This window comes from Mesocricetus auratus, unplaced genomic scaffold (assembly GCF_017639785.1).
Source record: "Mesocricetus auratus isolate SY011 unplaced genomic scaffold, BCM_Maur_2.0 Super-Scaffold_100022, whole genome shotgun sequence".
Classification (NCBI taxonomy): domain Eukaryota; kingdom Metazoa; phylum Chordata; class Mammalia; order Rodentia; family Cricetidae; genus Mesocricetus; species Mesocricetus auratus.
Genome location: NW_024429203.1, coordinates 8627106 through 8654493, shown reverse-complemented (window position 1 = coordinate 8654493; position 27388 = coordinate 8627106). Strand labels below are relative to the sequence as shown.

At 43.6% G+C, this 27388-nt stretch overlaps 1 protein-coding gene across 6 annotated transcripts in view; it reads right to left on the bottom strand.

Moving 5' to 3' along the window:
- Opcml (opioid binding protein/cell adhesion molecule like) overlaps positions 1-27388 on the bottom strand; it is a 1121214-nt gene that overhangs the window by 12733 nt on the left and 1081093 nt on the right. For 3 of the 6 annotated variants that reach the window (XM_021232088.2, XM_021232086.2, XM_040730265.1), the window contains 4 exons: positions 10295-10432; positions 9766-9886; positions 9159-9310; positions 8226-8252 (listed from right to left, as the gene is read on the bottom strand). In XM_021232088.2, the coding sequence (XP_021087747.1) occupies positions 8226-8252; positions 9159-9310; positions 9766-9886; positions 10295-10432 (438 nt within the window). The remainder of the gene's footprint in view (positions 1-8225; positions 8253-9158; positions 9311-9765; positions 9887-10294; positions 10433-27388) is intronic. The other 3 variants (XM_021232087.2, XM_005078490.4, XM_005078489.4) reach the window with 3 other exon arrangements.

Here is a 27388-nt window from a genome sequence, read left to right as displayed (position 1 = left end):
GGGTACCTTACATATGGTGAAGGTATTGGGCTATGCTGTTGGCTTCCCTTTCTCTTTGCAAATTGTAATGAAAATACAGCATCTCCTTTCATCAGGAATGGCAGAATAAGTAGCTGCAATTCTACTAAAATGGCAGGTGGGAGGGTGAACACATTAAAAAAAAAACATACAAAGAAACAAACCCCACAGGCAAGTTGAACTTGTTGCTAACACAGGAGATCAAGGCAATATCTGAAATCTAAGGAGCTACAGTCTTGTTCTGAAATTTGGATGGGTTTATGAGTGTGATTATGAACCCCATGACCTTCCTAATGAGGAACCAAAAGGATAATGATGTTCCTGGTGATTAAAAGAGGAGCAGGGAAATCTAATTAGAGGGTGTGTGTGCTGCACTTGTTGGTGAAACAGAAACCTATTCTCAGCAGCGCTGACTGATGAAGGCACATTTCTCTTCAAAGAACTTTCTCTCCATTGTCTTTAATTACAGTGGAAACCGTGGCACCGTGTTGTTTTACAAGTGAGATTAACCAGGTTTCTCAGTAAACTATGAAGGGCGGATAAAGTGGCAAACAAAACCAGCAGCCATCTTTGTTTTGTTCTCTTTTCAACTCCTATTCTTTCCTCACCACAAAAGACAAGGGTTTAGCAAGCTAGTGTCAGGAGTTAATTCAAATGAAATCTGTAAGCTCATCACAAACCAGAGAGAGAGAGAGAGAGAGAGAGAGAGAGAGAGAGAGAGAGAGAGAGAGAGAGAGAGAGAGAGAGAAGACTTCTGGCTAAACTGTGTGCCTACGCTGACATCGAGAGAGAGAGAGAGAGAGAGAGAGAGAGAGAGAGAGAGAGAGAGAGAGCAGAGAGAGAGAGAGAGAGAGAGAGAGAGAGAGAGAGAGAGAGAGAAGACTTCTGGCTAAACTGTGTGCCTACGCTGACATCAGCACACCCAGGGTGCTCAGTGTTAAATTCTAAATGCTGAGGCTAATAGCCAGATGTCAGTGATTCACAGAAAGGAGGTGGGGTGCCAGCCAGTGACAAGGAACCTCATCAGGAATGAAATGTGAAACGTCTGCATTTCCCCCCTAATATGTTGACATTTTGCAGGTTGGGAAAAAATATAAATGATTATGCTGCTGTCATCAGCCAAAAGCAATGGTATTTCTCTCTGACTCATTCTCTCCCACCTGGATTTAAGCTGTGGATTTGTAAAATAAAAAAAAATCATATACGTTATCAGCAGGAAATGGGCAGATACGTGCAGCTTTTGATGTGTTGGCAAGGATGTCTTCCTAAGAGTGAATTGGAATGTTTCATGCAGTCTCCTTCAGAAGGAACAGGGGTGGGGGTGGGGGCCTACATTTCAAATTAGAATCTGGCCATGCAGATGGCAAGAATGCAAGGGAAAAATCAGAGAAATGGTGGTGTGGTTTCTCTGCAGGAAGACAGCTAAGTGTCCTTTCGAGGATCCAGCTGCCCTTTGGTTGGCAAAGGGTTTTAAATGAATAGAGGCTAAAACTGATGCCCCCATTGACTGGAAGATTTATTTACTAATTCGACAAACATTTGCTGGGCAACGACCATTGCAAGACACGGTGCTACATCCTCTAAGTGCAGAAACAAATACAAACAGAATACAAGCCTAAGGGCATGCCACTGCAGGAACCTAAGGATGAGGGATTGCTTTTTCATTGAGGCTCAGAAATGCTCTGCAAATGGGTTGCCATAGAGCACACACACTTAGAGGGTTAGTGTGGCTTTATAAGACAGAAAAGGGGGCAAAAGCTTGTGTGTATGACCCTCCAACATGCAGGAAGGCATAGAAGATATATAGGCTAGAAAGAAACACAGATTAAGTCTGGTGTTGCCACTTGCTTGGTAGAATGTCTACCTGGGGGACTTGTGTCATACCATTTACATTCTCTGAGCTCTGGGCTTTTCTTCTATGAAATGGAAATAATAAGAAACGTGGCAATGGACTCTTAGGTTCTTAAGGCCGTGTGCAGTTGACACATAGAGCTTTTTCATCCAAGAGCATGGAACTCATATTTTATTATAATGGACTCTGTATCTGTTTATATAATATCAGAAGCTCTGTCCTTACTCATTCCTCATCCTCGGAATAATTACCAGCACACAGTAGGCACTAATAAAACATTTGTTGACTGGATGAAAGAATGGACAGATACACTGAGAGAAACACCCTGATCATTAGCTTACTGATGGCATCTGGAGCAGACTGGGCTCTACCTGGTGAGTACCTTGGACGGTAGGTGTGTGTGGGGAGAGGTAATCACCAAGGCTATAAGGCAAGCTGATCTCAGAATACACACGTGCTTCTCTGGTAGGAAGGAATTTTCAGTCACTGAAATGGCAAGGTCCCTTTGGGGTGTGTGACAAGCCAGTTGGAAGGGAGTGCTACTTTTTTTAGTAGTAAGTGTGAAGATGACCACCCTGGTCAGATGCATTCTGTAATATATGAACATGGCTAGCAGGTAGCTGGAGGGAGACTGACGTCCATTGGCCAAGTCTCCTTGGTTAATAGAAGAAGTAAAAATGAATGTGAGGGTTCTAGTAAGAGGGTGCAGTTGGAAAGTGAGGCACAGGCTCAATGGGAGGGGATCTAAGGGAGGAAGAAAGAGTGGATGATTCTGATAGGGATGTGGGGAGTAAGTGGGCTATAGCTCGACCTCTAAGAAGTACAGATTAAAGGTACAGATTCATAAACAAAATGCACTTTGTGGCTACCACTCTTCCATGGGCCTCAGAGTCCCTAAATAACTTGCTTACAAGTCACATTCCCAGAGCCATTCATCAAGACTTTGATTAAGTGGTTCCAGATTAAGGATCACAAATTTGCATTTTTAGGACTCCTCAAGCAAGTCTAAAGGAGACCGGAAATGCAAGACTTGAAGACACCGGTGACCTCTCCAGCTCTCACTGTTGTCCTCCCTTGACTGACCTATGGGGCTTGTGGAGAGGAGCCAGGGGCAGACGAGATGGAAGGTAAGAAGGATGTCCTTTCCTTGTGATCACAGGACTCAGAAGCAAGTTTTGAAGGCAGGGGTTGGGGGAGAAAGTGGGACATCTGGAAAGAGAGGAATGTTGGTGTTATGAAGGAGAGCGATCATGAAAGACAGAGGTAAATGGCGGTTGAGGAAGTAAAGGCTGCAAACCATGGTGTAAGGTGGGCCTTGGGACATATGCTGGAGAGAAGCCAAAGACCCTTGTGATCATTTCTCATAGAGGTCCTGGAGCCACGTGAATCAACAGTGATGCTCAGGACACTTTGATAATGAAAAGGAACGAGAAGGCAGAAACAGAATTTTGTGGGGCACAGTGTGAAGGCAGGCAGGGGCATTGTGTGGGGTATGGTGTGGAGGCAGGGGCACTGTGTGAGGGCAGCGTGTGAAGGCAGGGGCATTGAATCCAGGTTGTGTGGGCCTTTGCCCACAGGTCATGTTGGGTAGCTTGGACAGGGGCTTGTTACTGCTATTGTGAGTTAAAGAAACTTGAGTTTAGAAACCCAGTATGCTATGCAGATTTAATCCAGAGAAACAGCCGTTAAAAGAGAAATTGGAGGTTTGACTACTGGGTCTCTAGGACTTGTCTAGTGAACTATAAGCAACATTGCTGTGAGAGTACTAATGCTTCACCTGAGGAGAAATCCTACAGCCCAGATATTTCCTTAACTGGACCAATTGTGATGACAAGATTCCAATGAGTTGCTCCTATGCCTGATACTTAACTCTTAATATTAACTAAATTGTGTTCCTACAATTTTACAGATGACATTTGAGAAATCTCTCTTTGGCTTTGTGTGTAGTTGCTGCCCCTCTCTCTTGCAGGGTCCAGCAATGCCTACATTTGGATGTCTCATTAAGCATGTCACACTGGATGCAGTCAGGACCCAAATTTTCCTTCTTCACACTCTAAGGACAGAGGCACAGGGTCTCTTACTCATGGTCAAGAAGAGGCAGAACTTGTTGGCACACTGCTGGAAAGTAAGTGACTTCTATGAGAGACAAAAGTGTGGCCCAGAGGCTGAGGCTGGCCAGTCCCTGTCATATACAGGGCTGACAAGACTTCAAGGGCCCCAGGCTGCAGGTAGACTTTCAAATAACTATAGCTACTCAATAAAGCTAGGTGAAAGCATGAAGCACATGATTTTCTAGCATTTAGAACATGGGCCACCATCTCCAAGGTTCTGGATCATATTGCTAAAGACTGTCTGTGGTGGTTTGAAAGAAAATCTCTCCCATAGACTCAAAGGCAGTGTCTATTTGGAGGTGTGGCCTTGTTGAAGGAAGCATGTCACTGGAGGTGGGCTTTGAAGTTTCAAGTGCTCAAACCAGGCCCAATGTCATTCTCTTCCTGCTACCTGCCAATCTGGATGTAGAACTCTCAGCTACTCCTCCAGTACCACATCTGCCTACCATCATGCTTCCTACCCTGATAACAACAGACTAAGCCTCTGAACCTGTAAGCAAGCCCCAATAAAATGCCTTCCTTTATAAGAGTGGCAGTGGTCATGGTGTCTCTTCACAGCTATGGAAACACTGTCCTTTGGGAAGGGTCTTGAATTTACATTATTTCTCAAACTCTGAACAGAGAAAGTAAGCAAGGAACCCATTTTCTTCTGCTCTTGTACTTTGCTGAACTCTAAGCAACAGACAGCACCACACCTTGCCTGCCTCACTGGATCTCAGCTCTGCCAGCTATTGCAATTAACTTCTGCTCTGTATCCTGCTCCTTCCCCAGCTCTGAAGGTGCCTGGAAGGTGGGTGATGTAATGTGCTATCTGAGTTGGCCTCTGCCTGAGGCTCTGTCCCTGTGTTTCTGTGACAGGAAGGTGACTGGTGTGATGAAAAATAAGCATCTCACACATTGTCACCAAGCACTGACTAGGATGATCACCCACTGCCTATATTTTGTTCACTTCTCCCAGCCATGTTCTGCTTCTAGTCTATTCTCCACCCACTGTTTCCGTAATCTTGCCTTTTCTGTTTTGTTTCCCATTTGTAGTTTTTTTTAACTTGCTTCTATCCCATCCTTCTTTGACTGTTGCTTTTCCATGCAGAAATATAGCAGTGTGTGAAGATAAGCCTGAAGTGTTGAAACCACAGAGGCAGAGTCAACAGAGACTGCCAGTTATGGACCAGACATAGCTTGATACAACTGTATACTTAGGATTTGCACATGTGTCTGGAAAGTATGAACATACAGGTTATATGTGTGCAAGTTGGCCCTCAGCAGAGTTGGTTTTAGAGACAGATGGTTAGGGAAGGGAGAATTTGGTATAGGAGATGGCCCAAGTAAACGTCTTGTGGATATGTGATTCCATACCAATTGGCCACAAGCATCCTCCATGGGTTGAACTAAAGTAGAACTGAAGCACCGAGGCCCTGGGATTCTAATGCCTTGCTCACGTCACAGTTCAGCTGCTTATAAGCCCATGTGATTTGGGTTGCCTGTCTCAGCTCTCCATCTCCACATATAAAAAATCAGGAAAAATTTAATACATACTTCATAGGCTAAGGGAGATAACCATGAAAAGACTCCATGTAGTGGTCCTTTACATTCTAGCAATTTATGGTTATAATTAGGTATACTCATGGTCAACTGAGGATAGGAAAACCTTGAGAGACAACAGGAAGGGTGGACAAACTAGACTCTTTTACTTTTCTCTATGTCTGAATCTATATTCATCAGTCTTAGTATCAGAGTGAGCCTTGTGGAGACTACAGAGGATAGCTTACCCAAAGGGTTATCATGAGTAAAAACCACAAGCTCACTGAGAGAATTTCCCTAAGCCAGTTAGCTAAGGAACAACAGGCTGCACACTGAGGCCCTCTGGAACATGCCCCTCTATTTGCTTATCACATCAGTCTATGAGAGCTGAACTTTCGGCATCATTAATACAACCCTCTGATCTTGGCTTATTGTCATATATTCATTCATCTACAACACTTTCTTAACCAACTACTATGTATGAATCTTCATGTCACATCATAGAGATACAGTTAGACATGGTTCCTATGTCTACAGATCTTACAGGATTAAAGGGGGGACTTGTATCAAATAAAACAACTTGAAGCAAAAATCAGAACATGAAGGTAAAGGCTATAGAATCTGGGAATCTACCTGTTGTGTCAACAATATGTGCCTATCTCTCAGAAAAATGTGTTGTACCTGCTTGAAGCAGATACTAAATGCATACTTGTGGAATGAACACTAACCTTACTCACTGCTTGAATACAATGGGCAAATCAAGATATGACAGGAGTATAAGTGGGGAGGGGTGTACTGATCTGCAGAGTCCAGGAAGCCTTCCTTCAAGAATGAATGCTGAAAATGTACTCTGATTAGGTGAGTGAGACCATGTAACTTACAGGCTTGGAAAGAACTGCAGTTAAAGGGAAGAGAAGACTTTGGAGGAAACAAAAGCAGATGTCCTTCTGGTCCATAATCCTGGCAGGTATATGAATAGCAAGAGTGATCAGATGGGCTCAGTTAACAAGAAGTTTTGGTAGACACAGAAAAGAATCATAGCATCCAGAATTCATAGAAAAAGTTAAGTAGTTGTAGTTATTTGATGAACTTTGCCCTTCTGACAAACCACAATCTTTCTAATTTCAGCTCTGAGGCCTTCCATCTTTGGGTGTTTACAAAGTCACTTATCTAGATTTATTTATAGCTACCTTTATTTAATCCTCTCATCAGCCTTTTGAGGTAGGTAGAAAATCCCAGCAGCCTAGTTGAGGAAAAGAAGGATGAAGGAGTTTGACTGACAAGTGGCTGAATTGAGAGGTGAATCTATGTCTGCATTATGAACTAAACAATGCCCTCCAAGGTTATTATGTTAAATGTGTAACCATGAGCATGACTCTATTTGGATGTGGAATCTATAAGAAGGTACTCAGCTTAAATGCGATCATAAAGATGGAGCCCCTAACTAGCATCATTAGTGGTTCCCTAAGAGAAGATGATACATGAGCCAGCTAGGTGGCTCTCTTTTCCTCCCTCTTCTTTATGGTTTCATCTCCTCACTCTTCACTACAGTTGGAGCTCAGAAAAAAAAGGTTATGTGAGGTCACAAGTGCTATTTGTAAATGACACAACTCATTCCCTGTTGACAGTCAAAAATGACAAGAACTTAAGTACTCAAATCACCTGGCCATCATTTCTAAGTTTTCTAGTGACCATATTCTATACTGAAACTTTCTTAGCCAAAGGAGTATATGGAGGTTGGAATCTGAATGATGTTCTAATCTCAACCCTTTTCCTTTATATTATCATGACTAAGGAACTGTGATTCTCAAGGTTTGGCATGGTATGTCTTACCCATCCCTGGATCCACAACTGTGTCCATTGACAGTCAGAAATAACCATGTTATAATTTTCCATAAGACTGAGATGGACATTCCTTAGACAAGTAGTACTGCCAGACTTTCTACCTGGATTCAGAGATGAGGACCAGCTATGGTGGCATCCAAATATTTGAGTGAAGTTATAGCTGCCTAATTTGATTAGTCTCTTGATAAATACCATGGTACATGATAAAGTATCTGAGTCTGGGTGCCATCTAACATGTATCCTTACCCTATATATATTTTGGCATTACACAAACTCCTTTGTCCTTCTCTTATTAATCTGTAAAATGCAGAAAACAACTTGTCCTGTTCAACCCCGACGTGACTCCAAGAAACCATGAAATACTTAGCAAATAAGACATTGTCATCATAAAAAATAAGCCTAAGAACTTACATTTTAAAACAAGAATTTTAGCACTAAGTGAACATCCTTCCTTGTCTTGGTAAAAGGGAAAAAGTAAGCAAAACCATGCATAGGAGGGGAACTGTTCCCTAGAGATAGTCATGTAATAATCTGCTTGGTCTCTGGGCTGCGTTCCTGTCAATGCATCTCTATGAAAACACAGCAGAGGGCTCATCCTTGCTATCAATGACCCACTAGATGTTTATTATGGAGTAGCAGAGTGTGGTAGGGTGAATTCACTTCTCCTAAGCTACCTAATCAAATTCCCTAAAAGTTTCCATGAAAGCCATTGCATTCTACATGCTTGTTATTGGAACGGTCAAGCCACACTCCTTTGCAACTACTATAGAGAACATATCAGGGAAAGGAGCAGGCAAGCCTGTTTTTGAAGTAGGCTTAAAATACAAGAGCATAGGCATTCAGGCAGGCAGAGGAAGGAAGGAGCATGCTATACCCACCTGCCACTGCTGATGAGGGGCTTATTTCTAAGACACACACAGCACAATGCACACACAATGCAGAGAGAAAACAAAAGACATAGATCACACATTTCAGATGGTTGGTGGACAAAGTTCAATACATGTCAAGCTTGTTACATCTGAGGTGCACATGGAAAAATGGGTCTGCACCCTGTTCATCAGATGCTTCCCTCTCATCAAATCTCAGCAAATAAACACATACACACATATATGAAATGCCACTGTAAGCTGATGCTGGTCTATTCAATGAAATGTTGTGTGGTCATATGGACACAGCAGTATGGGAAGATGGAATGAGGAAGGAGAAGGGCTTCCATAGTAGCCATTTATGGTCCCGTGGCATCTCTATCCATGAGGAGAAATAGATCTCCACAACATGGTCTGAGCTTTTAGGGGGAATAGAAGGGACTCCTGTGAGGACTTAGACTTCTGTTCCCCAAGTATGAGAAGATGGCCTGGTGATCCACAGGAGAACCAGGATGACAACAGTTGACTTGGTTTAAGTCTAGGACTGAGATGCCAGGAACACAAGGTCTTATTATGGAAGTTATCACATCTTACAATTTGCTTCTCAACTGTTCCCACAAACTTCTGTCTTCTCATTTGCCTTCAGATGACACACTGTTGAACTTTCCCATGATTTTCTGTCCCATATGGAATCCACAATCACAGTTCATTCAGATTTGGTTTACTCCTTTTGAAAGGAGCAAATCTAGCCAGAGTAGATTATCTCAGAAACATGACTGCATGGCATGCCAGAGGAATGATAGGGAGGAGTACTTTTTAGTTAAGGGTGATGGGTTGAACAATATGGATGGAAACAGGCCAAGCAGACTCTATCTATTACCCTCCCAAGCTCCTGGAGCTCCCTCACATGGCCAAGCCCTCCAGATCCAGGCTTCCTGCACTCACCATACAGTGTGATGCTGGCATTGGTGTTCCCAAGCTTATTTGTGGCCACACAGGTATAGTTCCCATAATCTTTCTCTGAGACATTGAAGAAAGTCAAAGTGGATATGCGGCCTTTGTTCTCAATCCTCACTCCATCCAGGCCAGTGGCTAACCTGCAGTAGGACAAAGCACTATTGATCTGAACCCACCATCAAGAGAAGCAGCAGGTATTAAAAGAAGGCAAAGGTGAGTCGTAGAATTACCACAATGATTCTCTGTTCAAATGCCTTTCTTCTGACGAACCCAGCCCTTCAACACAAGCCTTAAGTGCCATCTCCTCTATTAGGAGGAAAAAGGAATCATCGTACTCAAAAGACAACTCACTGAAGGCTACCACGTCTATGACTAAACCAAAATTCTAAAACAAGGTCAATTCATTTTGTTGACTTCCCAGCTTCCTTCATTTTATTTTTTCCTTTTCTTATCACTTCTGATTCTAAAAGGAAACCCGGTTACAAAGGAAGTTATAACACATTTTTATCTTGCTTTATTTTCCCCCTGGAGTTGATTACCCTCCATCTGGGGGATGCATGATCAATCATCTATGCCCCGAGTCCTTCAAAGTTACCTGGTGTCTTCCTTGAACCACTGGAATTCAGCCATGGGGACAGCAGAGGCTTCGCAGCTCAAGATGCCCTTCTGACCGACTGAAACACCGGTGTTCTTGGCTTTTGAGATATAGGGAGGGTCTGTGGAAGCAAAAGCAAGCAAGCCAAAAATAAATAAATAAAAAGTGACTCCAGGGAAGGAGACACATCTGTCCACTGGTGATACCCTCCCCCTCTTAGTAAAACGATCATTTATTTTAAGATGTTACATTTAAATGTGAAGGTGTTATATTTGCCTTTCAGGCCTTCAAATCCATCTGAAATTAGTCACAGTCCTCACTTGCTGAGAGCTCTGAGAGTCCCAGGAAGACTCCAGCTATAAATGATATCACAGGTGTTGATGAGCCGAGCAATCTGATGAAACTCTGCCCTTCTGTTGGCAGTCCCTGGAGTGTGGGGCTTAGGGAAAAGGGTGCTGTCACTTCTAGATAGTCAGTTTAATCCCTTCCCCCTTTCCCTCCGGAATTCCCTGAGAGCAGATCAACTCACAGTTTACAGTGATTTTTACTTTCCGCACATCAGGAGCAGCCACGTCGTTCAAGGCGCTGCACTCATACTCCCCGGACTGGTCGCGTTTGATGTCAGAGATTTCCAGGTATTCATCCTCGCTCACAAAGCCCTGGCCTTCTGGGAAGACAGAGATGGGGCAGAAAGCAATGTAGACCTGTTACTCTAGAGACAGTAACATCACAGAATGTGAGAAAGCAAAGGGAAGAGGCAGTGTCAGGGAGTGGGGCTGAACATCCAACAAAGAGAAAGGGTGCTACAAAGTAAGACATTCTCTGATGGAGTCTTGAACAAGCGGATTTGCAGGCAATTCACATTAACTTTCGTAGAGCATTTGATAATAATGAACTATCAATATTATCTTCAGTGATTATTGTAAGAGTTAATTAAGAATGTGCATTATAAATATCCCAGTACATTAATAAAACTTGACAACTTAAACAGATCTGTCATGATCAATAATATAATAAAACATTGCAAGCAACTTTAGGTTTTCATAGACAGTATTTTGTATTTTTTTTGTTGTATAGGAATGCCTTTGCATATAAAATATAAGCTAACTAATTCCTTATAGGATAGGGTAAATGTAATGTATTTCACATTTTAATACAAATAAATCCAAAGTTGCTGGTTCACTTTCAACCTGAGACAGATAATAAATAACCATCTCAATTCATCTGTTCCACAATGTACATATATATTTTTAAAAATACTATGCTGTGCATGATAAATAAATACAATTTTAGTTGTCACTTTAAAATTTAAAAATTTAAACTATAGTGGAGTAGACTAGGGAATTGATGGATGAATTATTTTGTGTAGATGTAGAAAATGCTTGAAAACTTGTCAAAAATAAACATAGTAAGCAATGGGCCTCTACTTGCTAGAACACCCCCCCAAATATCCCATACCTGGTTTAGGGGGTCATCCTAAAAGCCTCACTCTTACACACATATAAAGTTAGCAGTATGATATCCAAAATATTTGAAGATTAAAAAACTGCTTCGCTTTAATTTGTTATTGTGTGCTCTTACTGCAGCCCGGGCCCCTCCCTTTACACCCTCCCCATCCTGTACCCTGGTGTATTGCAAAGGGAGCAAGCTCGCTTTCTCTGAGTTCTGTTGGAACACTATGCTCCCCTGAAAACCCTAGCAGTGTGAAGGCCAAAAGGCAGGATCATTTTCCTTTCTCACAGACCTGCTGCCTAGTCCTCTGTGCTCCTGAGACAGGCAGAACAGTCAAAGCTCAGGAAACAGTCCCACTCTCCCCACCACCCCACAGGCATGTCCTGACCCAATGTGTGCTCGCTCGCTCAGCCAAATCTGTGTCCACCCTTGCTATGGAGCAGGAAAGGGTTGTATCCACGGGGAGCGTGTGGGGTTGGGGGAGTGATTCTGTTGATTTCACATCCTAGCTGCTGCAGGTCTAGGCTTCGGGGAACTTCTAGCTCTTGTGCCTGCCGCGTCCCGTTGCTTTTTGACACTTTCTGCCTTCCCAAACTTTATTCTCCAGCTAGAACGTAATATTGGTCCCTAGATGCTGCTTATTAAAACCATCCCCAGAAAGTACGATGCCTTAGGAAAACATATTTCCAGGACCCTATCTATGGAAATTATTAGAGTCAACCCACACCAGCACTTCTGTTAGCTCCATTCCTTGTGACTCTGAGGAAATATTTCATTGGCCAACAGACCTCAGGGCAACCTCACAGGCATGAATTAGAGGTGGTGGCAAATCTAGCTGAACCAGCATGGAGGCTGAGCAGTAGGCATAGAGGAAGAGACCCAGGAGTGTCTGGAATGGTAGTCCCGAAACTACCAGCCCAGCACTCCAATGGCATTGCTCTGAAATTGGTCCCCAGGGACAAGAGAAGATCTGAGAACAGCTGAAAAGATGTTGGGGAGCATGGAGTCTCCCAAACAAGGCATGGGGCCCCATTCTCTGGAAGGCTAGGGTGGTGTCAAATCATTCTACCTCACAGTTGTCCAGACTGCATCAGTAGGGAGATGTAAGCATCTTCTCCCTTTTTTCTTAATATGCAAAATTCTGATTTCACTAAATTTGAGAGTTTAACAAAGATAAATTGTATTTCCTTTGTTGAAACTGGGTTGATTGACCCCTGGGAGATTTTTTTAAGAGTAAAACAGGAATGATATCAATCATACCTAAATGTCTCCACTCTCACTTTGGTGTTTTGTATTGTTTTGTTTTGGTTTTGGTTATGAATAAATATAGAAGAATGGGAAGTTTGGCTATCGTTGGTAAGAGCCCATTATTCTTTAAAAGAACGTATTACAGAATACTTGTCACTATGTAATTAATCCTCAGTGCATCAGCAAAACAGATTAGCTACCTACAATGGGCCTGGCAGGGACCACAAGCAGGGCTAGTGTTTTCTTCTGTTAGGGACAATAAGAGAGCCACAGCTCAGGGTAGACACTGGGAAGATGCCCAGGCAACGCTCTTGTCAGGCTCAAGAGTGTCATCAACTCACTAGAGCTGACATACAGGCTGAAGGATGGTTTCACAAGACACGGAGGCCACATACCTCTGTGTGAGCAAGACAGACTGGGCGCTCTGTGGGGCATTGTGGGGCATTCATAAACACCCTCTGGCATGCAAGGGCTGGTTTTCACTTTCTGAAATGCTGTCCTCATGGGATGGATATACAACAGCACAAAAGGGAGAAAGGAAAGGTACAATCCACGTAAAATGGGACTCCATAGGATAATGCTACCTCACTAAATGAGAAAACAGATTTGGTCAAGTTTGTCCTAGAGGGGAAGTGCTTCTCAGATTTTAATTTGCATATGAATTCCTTGGGGACTTAAAAAAAAATCCTGCTGTCATTCATGTGCTTATGGTGGGTTCCAGGATCTGAATTTCCCACATGTGCTCTAGTGCAACTATGCTGCTGGCCTGAGACCAACCTCCAGCAATGAGGGCATCAGGCAGACTTAGGGGTTGGTGCTGTCCCAGATAATCACAGGCTCATGACTGACTGTGTCTGAGATGCAGTTTGGTTCTTAAATGTTGTCTGGCAGCTCATGTGTCAGAGTCCTAGTGAAAACTTGATGCCACTGGGAGGTGCCATTTTAAGAGGTGTGATCTAATGGGAGGTTTTAGATGGATGAGGTGTGGCCTTGGAGGTGATAGGGGACCATGGCCCTCCCCCACTTCCTCTCCTGGCTAGGAAATGAGTGGTATTGCCCTGGATTATGTGGACCACAGTGAAACAACCAATCATGACCTTGAGTTCCCTCAGCCTATGGGGCACAGACACCCCCCTTTCTCATGATAGTCTGAACATCTCAAGTGTCTGTCACCGTGATGTGAATCTAGCACAGCCTGAGACATAGTAAGCAGGTCAAGATGATGCACTGAGTGCCCCCTTTATGCTGAGATCTGCCTGCAACGCATCTCTAAAAGTGCAAGCACCTCAGGAACTCCGAGGACACACCAAGGCTGAGGCCCAAACCCTTGAAACGGTTTCCCACTGACTCTCCATACCTGATAGAAACATGCATCTCTACCAACAGGCTTCTTTGCAGAAAACTGTGAGAAGAGACCCCATGATGGTGGTTTAGATGGCCCAACCTATTTTGGATGTTGGATGAGATTTTTAAAGCACCATCAGTTAAGATTGCTGAATGCTGGGGGCCCTAGGACAGAAGGACAGCCCTGGGGGCTGTGGGACAGCCATTTTCCCAACACATTCTAACACTGACTGTACACCTCTGACTCCATATGTCAGAGAAGCGTCAGGAAGCAGACAGAGTTTGGGGGAAGCACAAGTTTGGATGATGGAAGGTGGGAAAATGTGCTAAAATGAGGAAGGTAAGAGAGACAGCTGGGACATGCAAGATGCCGGGAATCCTCAGGATGGTGAAGACCCATTTGAAGGGGTTTCTTGTAATAAAGTGTTGGGGGAAGTCCTGTGCATTTGTCAATAAAGACTGTCTGGCTAATAGGAATCTAGATAGGTGGGGCTAGGAGTCCAGGAGGATTCTGGGAAGGAGAAACACAAGAGAGTTCGAGATGTAACTGCCATTGGGGTAGGAAGCCCGGAAACCCCTCCGGTAAGAGACATACTTAGATTAACAATTATGGGGTAAATACTTAAGTCAGAGCTAGCCAGTAAGAAACAAGCAAGGCCAACAGCTTCATAATTATTATAGCCTCCTGTGTGTTTATTTGGGACTGATGCGGCTCTAGAACCAGACGGGCGGAACGGCTTCTCTCAAGGAAAAAGCTTCTCTTTAACATAAAGGCTACCTGACGATAACATTTTCTCAGATGAAAGACACTAATGCAGGAGTCTGGGATAGTTCCCCACATTTTCTTCATGTGCCCAGGACCCAGAGGCATTATGAATCTTCCTTACACCTTCAGGCACACCCACTAAAAGTTTTTAAAAACAAGGGATATTTCTTTGGAAGGTTGGACTATTTCAAAGATGATCATTCAATTCATATACTAATAAGACTGAGATCTATGTAGCTGCAAATAGGGCCCTTCCAGGATGTCACCTGCTCTGACCCAGAATGTGGGCATGGGGGAGGAGTAGGCATGTCGTGGTTCTGTGAACCCAGGTGCAAGTTCTCATTTACTAAGGTCCAGGAACAACTTTATCACCAGGCCCACCTCTGTCTTTGGAATGGAGATGTAAACAGAAACTAAGTGAGAGGAAGAATGCTTGACCGGATTACTGTTCCAATAATAAGCGTTTAACTCAAGACTACGAAGATCCAGGAGTTGCGTTGGATACTTTGTGGGTGGGGGGCAGGTTGGCACCAACAATACAGAGACCAAGAATAATTACAGGCGCCCAAGACATCAAACAGATTGCTACTTTGCTCTCTATCTTTAGCTTGGTATTTCAGTTCCTTGCTATTTCCAGATCTCTCACAGAAGGTACAGGAGGGCAGGAAGATATCTCACAGTGGGAAGTAATGTAAGTATGAGGGGATGAATAGATCAGACAGGAAGTCCGAGGAGACACCCAGAGGCCCCCTGACACTCTTTGCTCCCTTCTATCCTGATCCCCAGCCAGCTGCATGTAGGCCATCTGTCTTCCATCGGATCTTCCCTCCTGTTTCTCCAGCAGACTCCTGAGGGTACAGTTGGAAGGAAGAGAGGTCAAAGACGTCAGCCTCCCATGTTTGGGAGATGATTGTTCTGGACTGAATCTTATCTCCTGTCTCTGAAAACCCCCGGGGCCGGTTTTAGAATGTGTCCTTTCCTTTCTCTGTCTCTCTCTTGCCTAAAGTATTCACATCATCAAAGTCACCATCTTCTTCTTGAGGCAAGTCCAGCCCAGCCGTCCTATGGTAATGATTAAGTCACCTCAGGTGTCCCCATCCCTGCCATCCTTCTATACATGCTATTTACAGATGCAGGTCTAGCTACCGAAATTGCTCTGTGAAGTTAAAAACACCAGCACCTGTCATAGCTTTGCCATGAGACCTGTCAGGAGGTGACACCGAGGAACATGCCCAGAGGGTGAGAGCCTCAGAGAAACCAGTGGCAGGAGGTAATCACAGGGGGGCTGGGGTGGGAAGGGGAAGGCATGGGGTGGTGAGCTCTGAGGAAGAAGAGGCAGGAGGAAATAAGAGGCAAGACAGACAGCAGTGGTGGGAGACGGTGGACTGCCCACAAGTCCTTTTGCTCGAATGAGGAGTGTCCATGACGTGCAGTGACAGGAACTCTTTCTGATGATACACAGGTGTACTGAGCTAGGGAGGTTGCGATCATAAACACGTCGATTGTGTGCAGACTGTTGACGACCTAGAAAGCAAGGCTTTCTAATCTACCTCAGCAAACAGCCTTCTGTCTTTTCACTGAAGTTAGGCAGCAAGCCAAGCTATGGAAGAACAAATGTTTTGCTCCTTCACGTCCCGAGTACACCATGTTTGTGAGCAGCATGCACTAGCTGACATGGTCTTTGAGGTTGGACTAGAGCTGGACTGGGAAACCAAGACAGACCCAGGTTCTTGCACTCTCTTTGTGAGCTGAAGACAGCTAGGATGGTATAATAAGGGCACATGGCTTGGTACCCAAGCACTGGCATAAACCTGAGCCTGAGCATTTCTTTTTCTTTCTCTTTCTTTCTGTCTTTCTTTCCTTCTTCTTCTTCTTCTTCTTTTTATTTTTTGATTTTTCAAGACTTTTTTATTTTCCCTGGCTGTCCTGGAACTCACTCTGTAGACCAGGCTGGACTGAAACTCAGAGATTTGACTGCCTCTGCTTTCCAAATATTGATACTAAAGGTGTGCACCATCATCGCCAGGCAGGTAATCCTAATTTGCGTACCACAGATATATATCTCCTTATAAGCCAGTGATGTCTTAGCACTTAACCATTTCTCATAGGTGAGACAGAGTGTTAATGGAAGAGAGAAATGCTACCTTCTATGAATTGGATGGCCCAAATAGCATCGATTTCTTCTTCCTAGAGGGCTCCCCAAATCACTCTGAGCTACACATTCCCTAATACAAGAGATCCCTTCTGTATAAAATTTTCTTAAAAGATTAGTTGAATATTTTGCCTGCATGCATATCTGTGGACCACTTATATGCAACACCCTTTGGGGCCAGAAGAGAGTGTCATATCCCCTGGACCAGGAGTTACAGGTGGGGTGCCAGGAATCGAACCCAGGCCCTCTGCAATAGCAACCATTGCTCTTAACCTTTGAGCTATCTATCAAGCCCCAAGAGCTCCCATCTCCCGTAGTTCAAAAACATTGGTACTGGAAATGAGTTTGTTTTGAGTTAGGTCATAGAATTGGAAATTCAGATCTCCTCAGGTAACCTGAGTTTTGAACTGTTTGTTCTCCCTTCAATATAGTAGTTGTCTAATTGTCTAAATCACCTCCATCTGAACAGTAGCTCATGGCATCCTCTGTGCACTAAACACACAGCTTGTATTCAGGTTGAGGAATGGAGTCTATACAATCCTTTCTCTTATTTGCTGCCCCTCCCCTGGGCTTTTCCACACCACTAGTCTTTCCTCATCCCTTACCTACTGGCAATAAGCAACCTAGGCTACTCCTTAATTAGATTGAGAAGGGTGGACTATAGTGTTTCCTTGCCTGCTCCAGGCTCCCAGATAGGCTGTTCCCTTCTCTGCACTAGAGTTAATGAAAAGTACGACAAACTCACTATTTCCTTCTCTCTTAATTAATACGAGCAATTGAATTGTGCTAACGGAATTTTGGTTGGAAGACTGAGCCCCTGGATCAACGACTCACTCACTGGCAGTGACAAAAAGTGCTTTGTCTTGGGCTCAGAGACCTTTCTCAGGCTATAGCTGCCAGCAACTGACCCATCCAGGCTGACTGCCTTTCCTGGAGTTGACAGCAAGCTGGATGATGACAAGGTCAGTGTGCCCCTGTGAAAGGTAGCTGAGCTCCAGCAGGGGGCGGAGCCTGTCAATAAGGATGCTGCAGCTCCTAGCCAGTGGGTCTGGGAAACTCTGTTCCCAAGTTCTGATTGGAGAAACAGGACCACAGACAAAGAAAGTGAGTCAAGTGGCTCATCCAGGACGAATGTTCTAAGCGGAAATAAAGGTTCTGTCTGGCATTTGGAGTAGGAGAAGGGAGTATCTGGGGACTCACGGCAGACCCAGGAGGAAGTACCTAGATTACACTGTTTGCTCATTGTCTCCTATTGTCACGACCACCTCGACCAGCAAGGAAGACGCGATCAGTGAGACACCTCATGGAGCAATTTGGAGTGGTCTCTTGTGCCTGAGCATGTGGGTTGATGATTAAGAGTGGTTGCCAGCCATAGGATCCTTCTCAAAGTTCCCATGGTATGCTATGGAGTAAACAGGGATGAGAATCTAGGGTCATAGATGGAACTCAATGCCTTTGCTTTCCAAGTATTCATCTTGTTCATGAGCATTCCTCTTCTGAGATTCCACTCATGGCCTTGAGTACAAAAGTCTGTGCATGTCTTAGTGTGTTCCACTGTCCACTGTGGTAAACAATGTCAGGAATTCGACACCTGAAGTTTTATTGCTGGCATGGTTGGAAGAGTCCTGGCTGCAGTACAAGGCACTGACAGTCAGGGTGGGGCTGAACGTATCCACTGCTGTCTGTCAGTCCCCAGCAGCTTGAGTATTACAGATATTCCAGCGGAGAGAGTAGCCTCTCCAAAGCACAGTGAAGATGCCTATTAACTGAGCTGGGTTATGTTATCTTTTCTAATCGGGGCTCTGTATATGCAAGAAGAACTAGGAGACAACCCTTTATAAAATTATTTATTGAGATTATAATGTAATTATGTAATTTCCCTCTTTTCTTTCTTGCTTTCCAGACCCCTTTTCATATACTCTGCTTTGAAGTTTTGCAAATTCATGATCTCTTTTTTCATTAATTATATATATAAATGTATGTGTACTTGTGTGCATTTGTAAATACATAAGTATAACCTGCTTAAACATGAGCTGAACATGGACAGAAACAATAGGCATTCAAACATGGACAGAATAAAGTCCAGGAGACCACAACCATATATAAAGAACTACAGACAATTAGAAATACCAAGAACACACCCAGGGAGGTACATACCTATTGTTACCTAATAACAGATTTGTCAGCCCTGAAAACATATATACAAACAGCATTATACAGACTGGACAAGGTGTACTTATGCATTTAGGGTGCAGCAGTTTTATAACACAGATGATGCTGTGGCCTATTGAGTGTCATCCCGATTGCATGAGGATGGGGCACATTCCTTTAAATAGATATGTGGGACATGTGCCAGGAAAAGGAGATAGAGGAGAAAGAAAGAGAAACAGAGAGAGAGGGAGGGAGAGAGAGGGAGAGGGAGAGGAGAGAGAGAGAGAGAGAGAGAGAGAGAGAGAGAGAGAGAGAGAGAGAGAGAGAGAGAGAGAGAAACAGGCAAAGATCAAACTACTGAGCACAGTAGTTTATGTGGGTTAGTAAAAATGCTGCTATTGAGTTGGGCATGGTGACACACCATCAGTTTGGAAGAAGAGGCAGGATGAAGCATGATAGGTACAAGTTTGAGGCTAGCATGCTCTACATAGAGTTCAAGTCCAGCCAGGGTCACACAGCAAGACTCTTCCTAGAAAACAAAGAGTCAATAGCATTTGCATCTTAACAAATAATCTGGCGTAAACCACACAGTTCAGACCCAAACAGTGTACAGATGGAAGAAAAAAAATCACTCTAAAATAGGGGAGCTTAAATAGCTAAGATATTGACAAGGTGTTTAAGAATACTTGAAAGCTGTTATTTATTTTATAGTTTTCTTATTATTGCTATTAATTACACCCTGAACCAGTAGTTATTATGTCTATAACACATGGAAAGTGCAGGTGATCCTGAACTGTAAGAATAATAGTGAGCAACAGGGAGGAAAAAAACCACCAAGGCATTGAAGAGACACTGTATTTCATATGCACACATGTTAAGAAGACTGCACTTGATACTGCTCCAATCTAAGCAGGCATTGCCTCTCACCAAGGTCTAGTTTCTTCAAGAAAATGGCATCTTGAAAGAATCGAATGCATTGGACCACAATGAGCTCTGTGGCTAGAGAACACCAGAATTGCTGAAGGGCACTCACTTTGTTGAAGTGGCTTCTTGACCCACAGCAGAGCTCAGAATCAGAATCAGTCAGGGTCAGCAAGGACACAATGTTTTCAATGATTTATAATAATAGAGAAATGTGTGGGTGCTACGCCTCTTGGTTTCTTTCTTACTTCTATGTGTTCTGACTCTTTCCCCAACAGTTTAACTTAACCTTAATGCACCCAATGACATTTTTTGCCAACAAGGACTCCTTTTCGTGATGATGATCCCATATGGCTACAATGGAATGATGTGCGGTGTCCTAGTGACAACACAAGGCATTATTCCTGTGTGCAATGTGAGGCTTTGCTTATATAGTAAGGCCAGTGGGATGAAAGTATAATGCACACAGTTACATACAGACATAATGACAAATAGTGGCTGCCAATGTGTGTTGTTACCATAATAAACTTCTGTTATTAATTTGGGGCTGTTACCATGCTAAACTTCTACTACTAATTTGGGGCATATACCTTCTATTTTCATTTTTTTTTGCTGTAAGTAGCCAGCTGTGCCAACCCACATCAGACTCTTATGTCCACAGCCTACAGTGTCCCTCAATGGCACTTCAAGTCTGTGTCTAGCAAATATGCTCTATGTCTCTAAGGTTTACCAGTGTCTAATGATCCATGTTGCCTTTATTATTTTTGTAGACTGTTTGCCTGAGTGGGCACTTTGCTTAGTATAATTATTAAAAACATGTGCTGGCCTGGATGCTGAAAGAGTGAACACAGTACCAACACCCTGTTGAAAGGTGTCATGAGTCCCTGAACTTCATCTGCCTTTGTTACAAGTGAAGCTGGCTGAGCCCTCGGATTTCAATGCAATGAGAGGCAGTGGCTTTGCCCCAAGTGGGCTGTCAGCCCTCACGTGCATGACTCTGCTGGGTCAAGGAAGATCATGTGTGCAATTGCTCTCTGAAAGCTCAGTGCCCAACAGCTGCACACGTCTCTGGTAAGAGAGATAATAAGCTGACAATGGGAGGCTATGCCAGTCAGAGAAGCCCAGCTAGAATCCAAAGGATCCTAGACAAGGCAAACTAGACACTAGACATCTGAAATGGTTTAGATGGGCTCCATAGTTAAAAGAAGACACCCTCGGGCCTTTCCAAGCAGTGGGGAAATAACCATCTAAGGGAGGACAATGCTCCCATTTCATCAGGTGAGGCCCGTGCCTGCATACTGACAGACACAACCACTCACTTCATCTTTTATTTCTTGCTTTTGATTCTAGGTTCCCAACAGTGAAGTCAGTCATGTGACAATGATGCAAATTAACAACACACATTAATACTTTTTAAACACCCGTATTAGCTTCCAGGCAAAGCACACACTAGCTCAGCCCAATTGGCATGCAGGCAACAGCCAGGGACATTCTGCACACTTGGCAGAGCAGAAAGGTCGGAGCTCTGAAGCATCACAGGAGATAGCGCTGTTCACACACTCAGCGCTTGCCCCAGCAACATTCAATCCACGTTCAATCCAGTCTGCTCCTCAGGCAGGAGGGGCCCCTTACAAACTGCTGCGTCAAGAGTTCTTCTCGCCTGCACTTTGGGTTGTTTTAGGTGATAGTCTTGCATCGAACTTCAGCTGTGATTAAGCTGACTGCTACCCAAAGACATCTGTCCTCTCTTAGTGCAGTCACCTTAGAAGCCATTCTGTCCAATGACCTTCTATGACTCCATGTCAGTAGATAGAAATGCTGGAGACAGCATTGAATCAGACATTAGAACGCCTGGGACACAATCTCGGTTTTATTACTAATGTGCTATCTGAATTTGAATAAGTATTTTTTACCAATCCAAGCCTCAATTATTTTTTTCTGTCAAATGCGAAAATTGCACAGGATGCTCTCCAAGGTCACTATCAGTTTCAATGTTTCACAACCTCTCCTAATCCAGCGATGTGATCCATGACCAGAATCTTGAGTAGCTCCTTAAGTTCTAGAACTCCAATGATTAGGTGAATAGATAGCTTTCCAGGACAAGAGCCCTGGCTCTCCCACCCAGCAAGAAACACAAGCCTGGCATGTGCACTGCAGAAATGACCCATGTTCCTTAATTGTGTATAGTGTCTTGACAACGCAAGCTCAAGAACAGAGATGCTACTGCCAGTGCAAGCTGGCTCTGTCACTGCTTTAGCTGTTTGGTGACTGGGAGAAAGAGAGAATTACGAAGGACTCTATGTGTCTGAAGGTAATGTCTTGTGTTAATGAGGGAAATTAATTCTTTCCTTTCCAAGACTCCTATTCATGAAGAATTTGACAAATTCTATCTCTCTCCTCCATGAGTAGATACCAATAATGTCTTATAAGGTACAACTAATCATCCACTTATGTGATTTGAGGTCCATTTACATGGATCTGAGGGTACATTCCTGATGTCGGGAAATGAGCCTTCTATGCTTTCTGCCATCCTCTGCCTTTGCTAAAAAAATCCCTTCACAGTTCCATGGTTCTCTGTGCTAACCATTCCCAGCAGACAGCAAGTGTTGTGGGGATATGAAAGTTTATGCTGGGTACCACCCCTAAAAGCTTGCTGGTACTATCCACCATCAGCATTGACCAATGGATGAGCCAGGTCACAACCAGGTGCTGAGGATCTGAAAGCCAGACGAGGAGGTCAGATTCTGGTCCTTCTACTGCTACTCCCCATCCTGGACTCCAGCAGCGCCTTCCCCTACCCAGCTTTTCAGGCTTTCCCCACTTCGCACATGATGATCCTTTAGGTCTAGTGAGCAGGGTTACAGGGAATGTGTCATCTGACCCTGGGCTGCACCCAGGATTTGTGAGGACTGAGTTTGTGTACAGTGAGCTATGGACATGTGAATCCTGCCTTTGCCTTGGAAACCTGAACTGACTTATTTCTGGAAAACAGAGCTGCTAAGCTCAGCCTGGTGTGACGGAAGTCTCAGGCAAGCCAGTCTACAAGTCTTGACCCCAGGCCCTGCTGAGGCTCCACCTGCAAGTGCTGGTTCTCAGTGGCCACTGTCCTCAAGGCCTCCATCAGAAACTGCACTCCTTACTTAGAAGGGATGTGGAATTTTACAGTCTCTAGACACTTGCCACTGGTCAGAGGATCAATTTGAGGTTTGTTGAGATTCCTTTTTCTTCTAGCAGACATCATCATTACTAGAGATAACAGAATAAGAGAAGAGGAGCTCTAAATAGCAAGCCGAGAATTCAAGACCTTGGACTACAATGCTGGAGAAGAAGGGGCTATTACTTCCAAACTATACAGAGTAGATGCTAGTGTTTGGTCCTTAAAAAAAAGTGGGTCTAGAGATTTATAATTGACAAGTGGTATTTAGAGTTTTGGGGCTCCTGGTAGAGGAAGCTTCAGAAGAGTTTGGATCATGAGAAGCTTGCTTAGTTACCTTTGTAGTGTGGTCTTTGACCTATTTTCTTTCTTTCTTTGTTTCTTTCTTCCTTCCTCCCTTCTTTATTTCCTCTCTCTCTCTTTTCGTTGTTTTGATTTTCTTTTGCTTTTCTTTTTGAGACAGGATTTCTCTGTATACCACCCCCCCGACTGTCCTAGAACTCACTTTGTAGACCAGGCTGGCCTCAAACTCAAGAGATCTGCCTGCCTCTGCCTCCCCAGTGATGGATTAAAAGTGTGCATGACCACTGCCTGGCTTTAACTTATTCTCATACTCAACTCCAAATGTTTTTGATCAGTTGTGGAATATGTTGTCCTAACGGCAACAAATTAAGCTAATGTAAACAGCAGTACAGTGCCTATTGCTTTCTCCATACTACGCACATATGTACAAGCAGGTGCATATACACTATGAAATCTTCACAATGGAGAACCATATAATACAGACTAAAAATGTAGAGGATCCTTCTTAAACATACAATGTCATTTAGGAAACAGACTTAAGAATATCTATGTCTTTCTAAGCAATCTTAGCTACTCTCAGTCTCTTGTTTCCATATAGATCAATAAAAGGATGTTAGTTGTCTCATTTTTATTAGTTATTATCTAGTTTTAAAAATAACATATATGCTTTCTAGCCATTGATGTGTGTGTGTGTGTGTGTGTGTTGTGCCCCTGTGTAAGAAAATAAGGAAAGCATCTTATCTAAATCTCATGTGAAAAAAACAAAAAGATAAGAAAACCACCAAAGGCTGGAGCTTTAGCACATCAGAAGACAATTTATCTTGAGAACAAAACAAGTGATATTTACATTATTAAATCACAATTACAAAGCAAATCCGCTGCAGAAGAGAAGAGATCATTTCCATCAATTATTACTGAACTGAACATAATTTTTCAATCACCGGCAGATTGTAAATGGGGGCTGTGGCTCGTCCAGGAACTCTTCATCACAGGAGTTATTAATCAGGTATTAACTTTGCCGAATTAGCAAGGACACTGACAGGATGGGGAGGGAAGCAGGATACAGGGCAGGCAGGAGGTGGTAGCCAGGTTAATTTCTGAGATGGAGGCACAGATCATTCTAGAAAAGCAGGGTCAGGCACCTGTGAAACTAGCACTGCTGCAGTGTTGAAGGAAGCACTTAGCTCTGCTGTTTTCATTCTGAAAGATCAACACATGTCCAGGCAAACATAAATAAGCAATGCATAATTCATTGGCCATTTAACTGTGTCCTCCGAGTGCTACAATAATGACAGTGTGCTCTGAGTCCCAAGCCTGTGAGTGGTCCTACATAGGGGGTAGCTGAAGCATCTGACTTTGTTGTGGCTTCTCTACCCGGAGCCCTAATGTAGGTTGTCTTGGGATTTGTGTTACATATGGATTACATCTATCAGAACCCCAAAAGGGCCTTTTTTGGTGGGCCCTTTTGTATGCTTGAGTTGCACATCTCCTTTATGAGTCTTGGTAAAGGTTCTACCAATGCTATTTCCTGTCTTTTGTGACCTCATCACTTTGTCAAACTCCAACCCTAGCATTTCTCTGCCACCAAGAGAAGTTCCAACTGCCTAGCCTGGTTTGCTCACTGTAGGACTCAGTCTTTCTTCCTTTGGACCAAGACAGGGGATCCTACTGAGGAAGTTAATTGTATTTTGTTCTCAGAGCTATGAAAGACTGAGCATCTGGTTCCTCTCCATCCTCCACAGGTGCCAGGCAAGCTTTTGCATTCCCACTGCTGAGCTTCATTCTCAGGGTTTGGTAATGACTGCTCCTGGGGTATAAGGCAGTTGCTAGGCACCCAGAAGATTATCACTACCCAGGCTATTGTTTCAAAGAAGCAAAGATGCTAGCTGTTGAAAGGGGACATGAGACAATCTAGGGGATAGGCAAAGTCTGGGCATGGGATTGTAGAGGTGAATTTTTTTTTTCTTCAAGACAGCAGGGTTTCTCTGTGTAAAAACTCTGACTGTCCTGGAACTTGCTTTCTAGACCAATCTGGCCTCAAATCCCAGAGATTCACCTGCCTCTGCCTCCTGAGTGCTAGGATTACAGGCATATACCACAACTGCCCTGCTAGAGGTGACTCTGAAGTGGCAATTTTTGCATTTCTGATGCAGACACCAGTGAGTGTGGGTACCACTGATTGTGGAACACGGAGACTAAATCTAGAAATCAACCACTCTCTACTCGTCTCCACATTCCTTTTTTCTCTCTCCCTCCCTGCTTCATGTCTTCATTTAACAACATCTTCCAAGGTGTCACACAATGGATCCACACCACTGAAACTCAGGGACCTTATCTTCAATGTTCTGTAGATTATCACAAGGAAAGAGTAGGCCAGATGAGTAGGGTCTCAACAAATTAACCATAAGCATACAGATCACCCCATCCATGAGTTTTATTGAAGTGAAATCCCACATTATCCCCTTGTCCACTTTCCCCTATTTTGACTCCAGGTAACTCTGGCTCATCCTTCAGATCTGCCCAGGACTGGCTGTTTGCTATAAGACATTTCTTTTGTGGGTCTCTAGGTACTTTTTCACCCTGATTCATCCTTTTATCTTCCCCCATCTGCTTTCTGTGGGCTGGACCAGCTGGTTCCATGCCTTTGGCTTGAGCTTGGTGTGGCTCAAGAGAGGTCCCGCAATTGATCAGAGGCTTGAAACAGAGCTCAGATATGTATTTCCCAGCAGGCTCAAGTCACTTCATCACAGCTTTATCTTCTGTCAAATCCTGTCAAGTCCACCTTTCAGTTCAACACTCCCCTTATCCATCCAGTAGCTGCCTCACTTGTACCTTCTCTCCCTGAGCCTGGAACAGCCCTGTTGGGATTAGGTAGCACTTTACAAGATGTATGGTTTTTGTAGGCACTGCTTACTACTGATGAGTAATCCCTGTATCAAGCCTACCCAGGGTGATTTAAAGATGAACACACTATCTCTTTCCTTATGGATCCAAGCAACACAACTTCCTCAACTGTGAAGTCCTTAGTCTTCCTCTGAGTTTCTATACCAAATACATTTATTATTTTATGCACCGCTTTGAGGCAGAGACTTTCAACTTCGTACTACCATTCCCAGTGACATTTGACAATATGCAGAGACATCTTGGTCACCACAACCCTGTTTGATTGTGTTGAGGGAAATGTGCTTCCATTATTTAAGGGTTACAGGTAGGAGATACTGCTAACCATCCTTTACATCTTTTCTGGTCATCTTCAGTCAGGAACTACCTGACCTAAAATGTCACCAGCACAGAGGTTAGAACATTGCTATTAGAACATGCCTTTATTATTACCTGCCTTTATTATCAGAAGCAATGTGAACTGGAGGACCACCCAGCCCATTCCCTGGCTTCCCCAGTACCTAATGCAGCTCCCAGAATATGGTCGGGTCTCCCAAAGGGGGCTACTAAAAAAACACAAAAATTAAACATGCCCAAGAATGGACCACAGGGCTGTTCCTCTGTCACTTGGTCATCCTATACTGAGTACAAATCAGCTTATGCAGATATATAAGCCTATCAAGAAATGGCCTGATAATCTAGGTCCTGGATCTTCCACAAGGGTTTCAAAACCAGAGAAGATCTTGGTTGGCTGGATCACGGCAGTACAAAGAGTGTTTATCCTCTAGATAGAGGATAGATGCTACCCAAAACAGCCTTAGACATTAATGTCCTTACCTCCTCAGCAGAGCTAGGATGCCACATGGCAGAATTATGGTGACAACAAGACAAGGTGAGGAGAATTCTGGAAATCACATCAAAAGTCATTTTCTTATGGTCACTAACAGTAATTGGTGAGCATATTCTGGCTCCAGAAGAAAACCCTGCCGTATTAAATGACCTCAAAATTACAGTCATGTACCAACCACACTTTCCATGTTTTTCCATCTCACCATAGTTTGTCACTGTCACATGACTTATAAGAAAAGAGGACTATTCTGTTCAAAGTACACTATAGGAACTGTAGAATTTAGGGTATTTAATATACCAAGAGTAGGAGGTAGACATCATTGAATAAACGCCTATTGAATTAAATCCTCCCAAAGGCATTGTGTCATAACTGGTCTCATTTGTATAGTCTATTATTTTATAC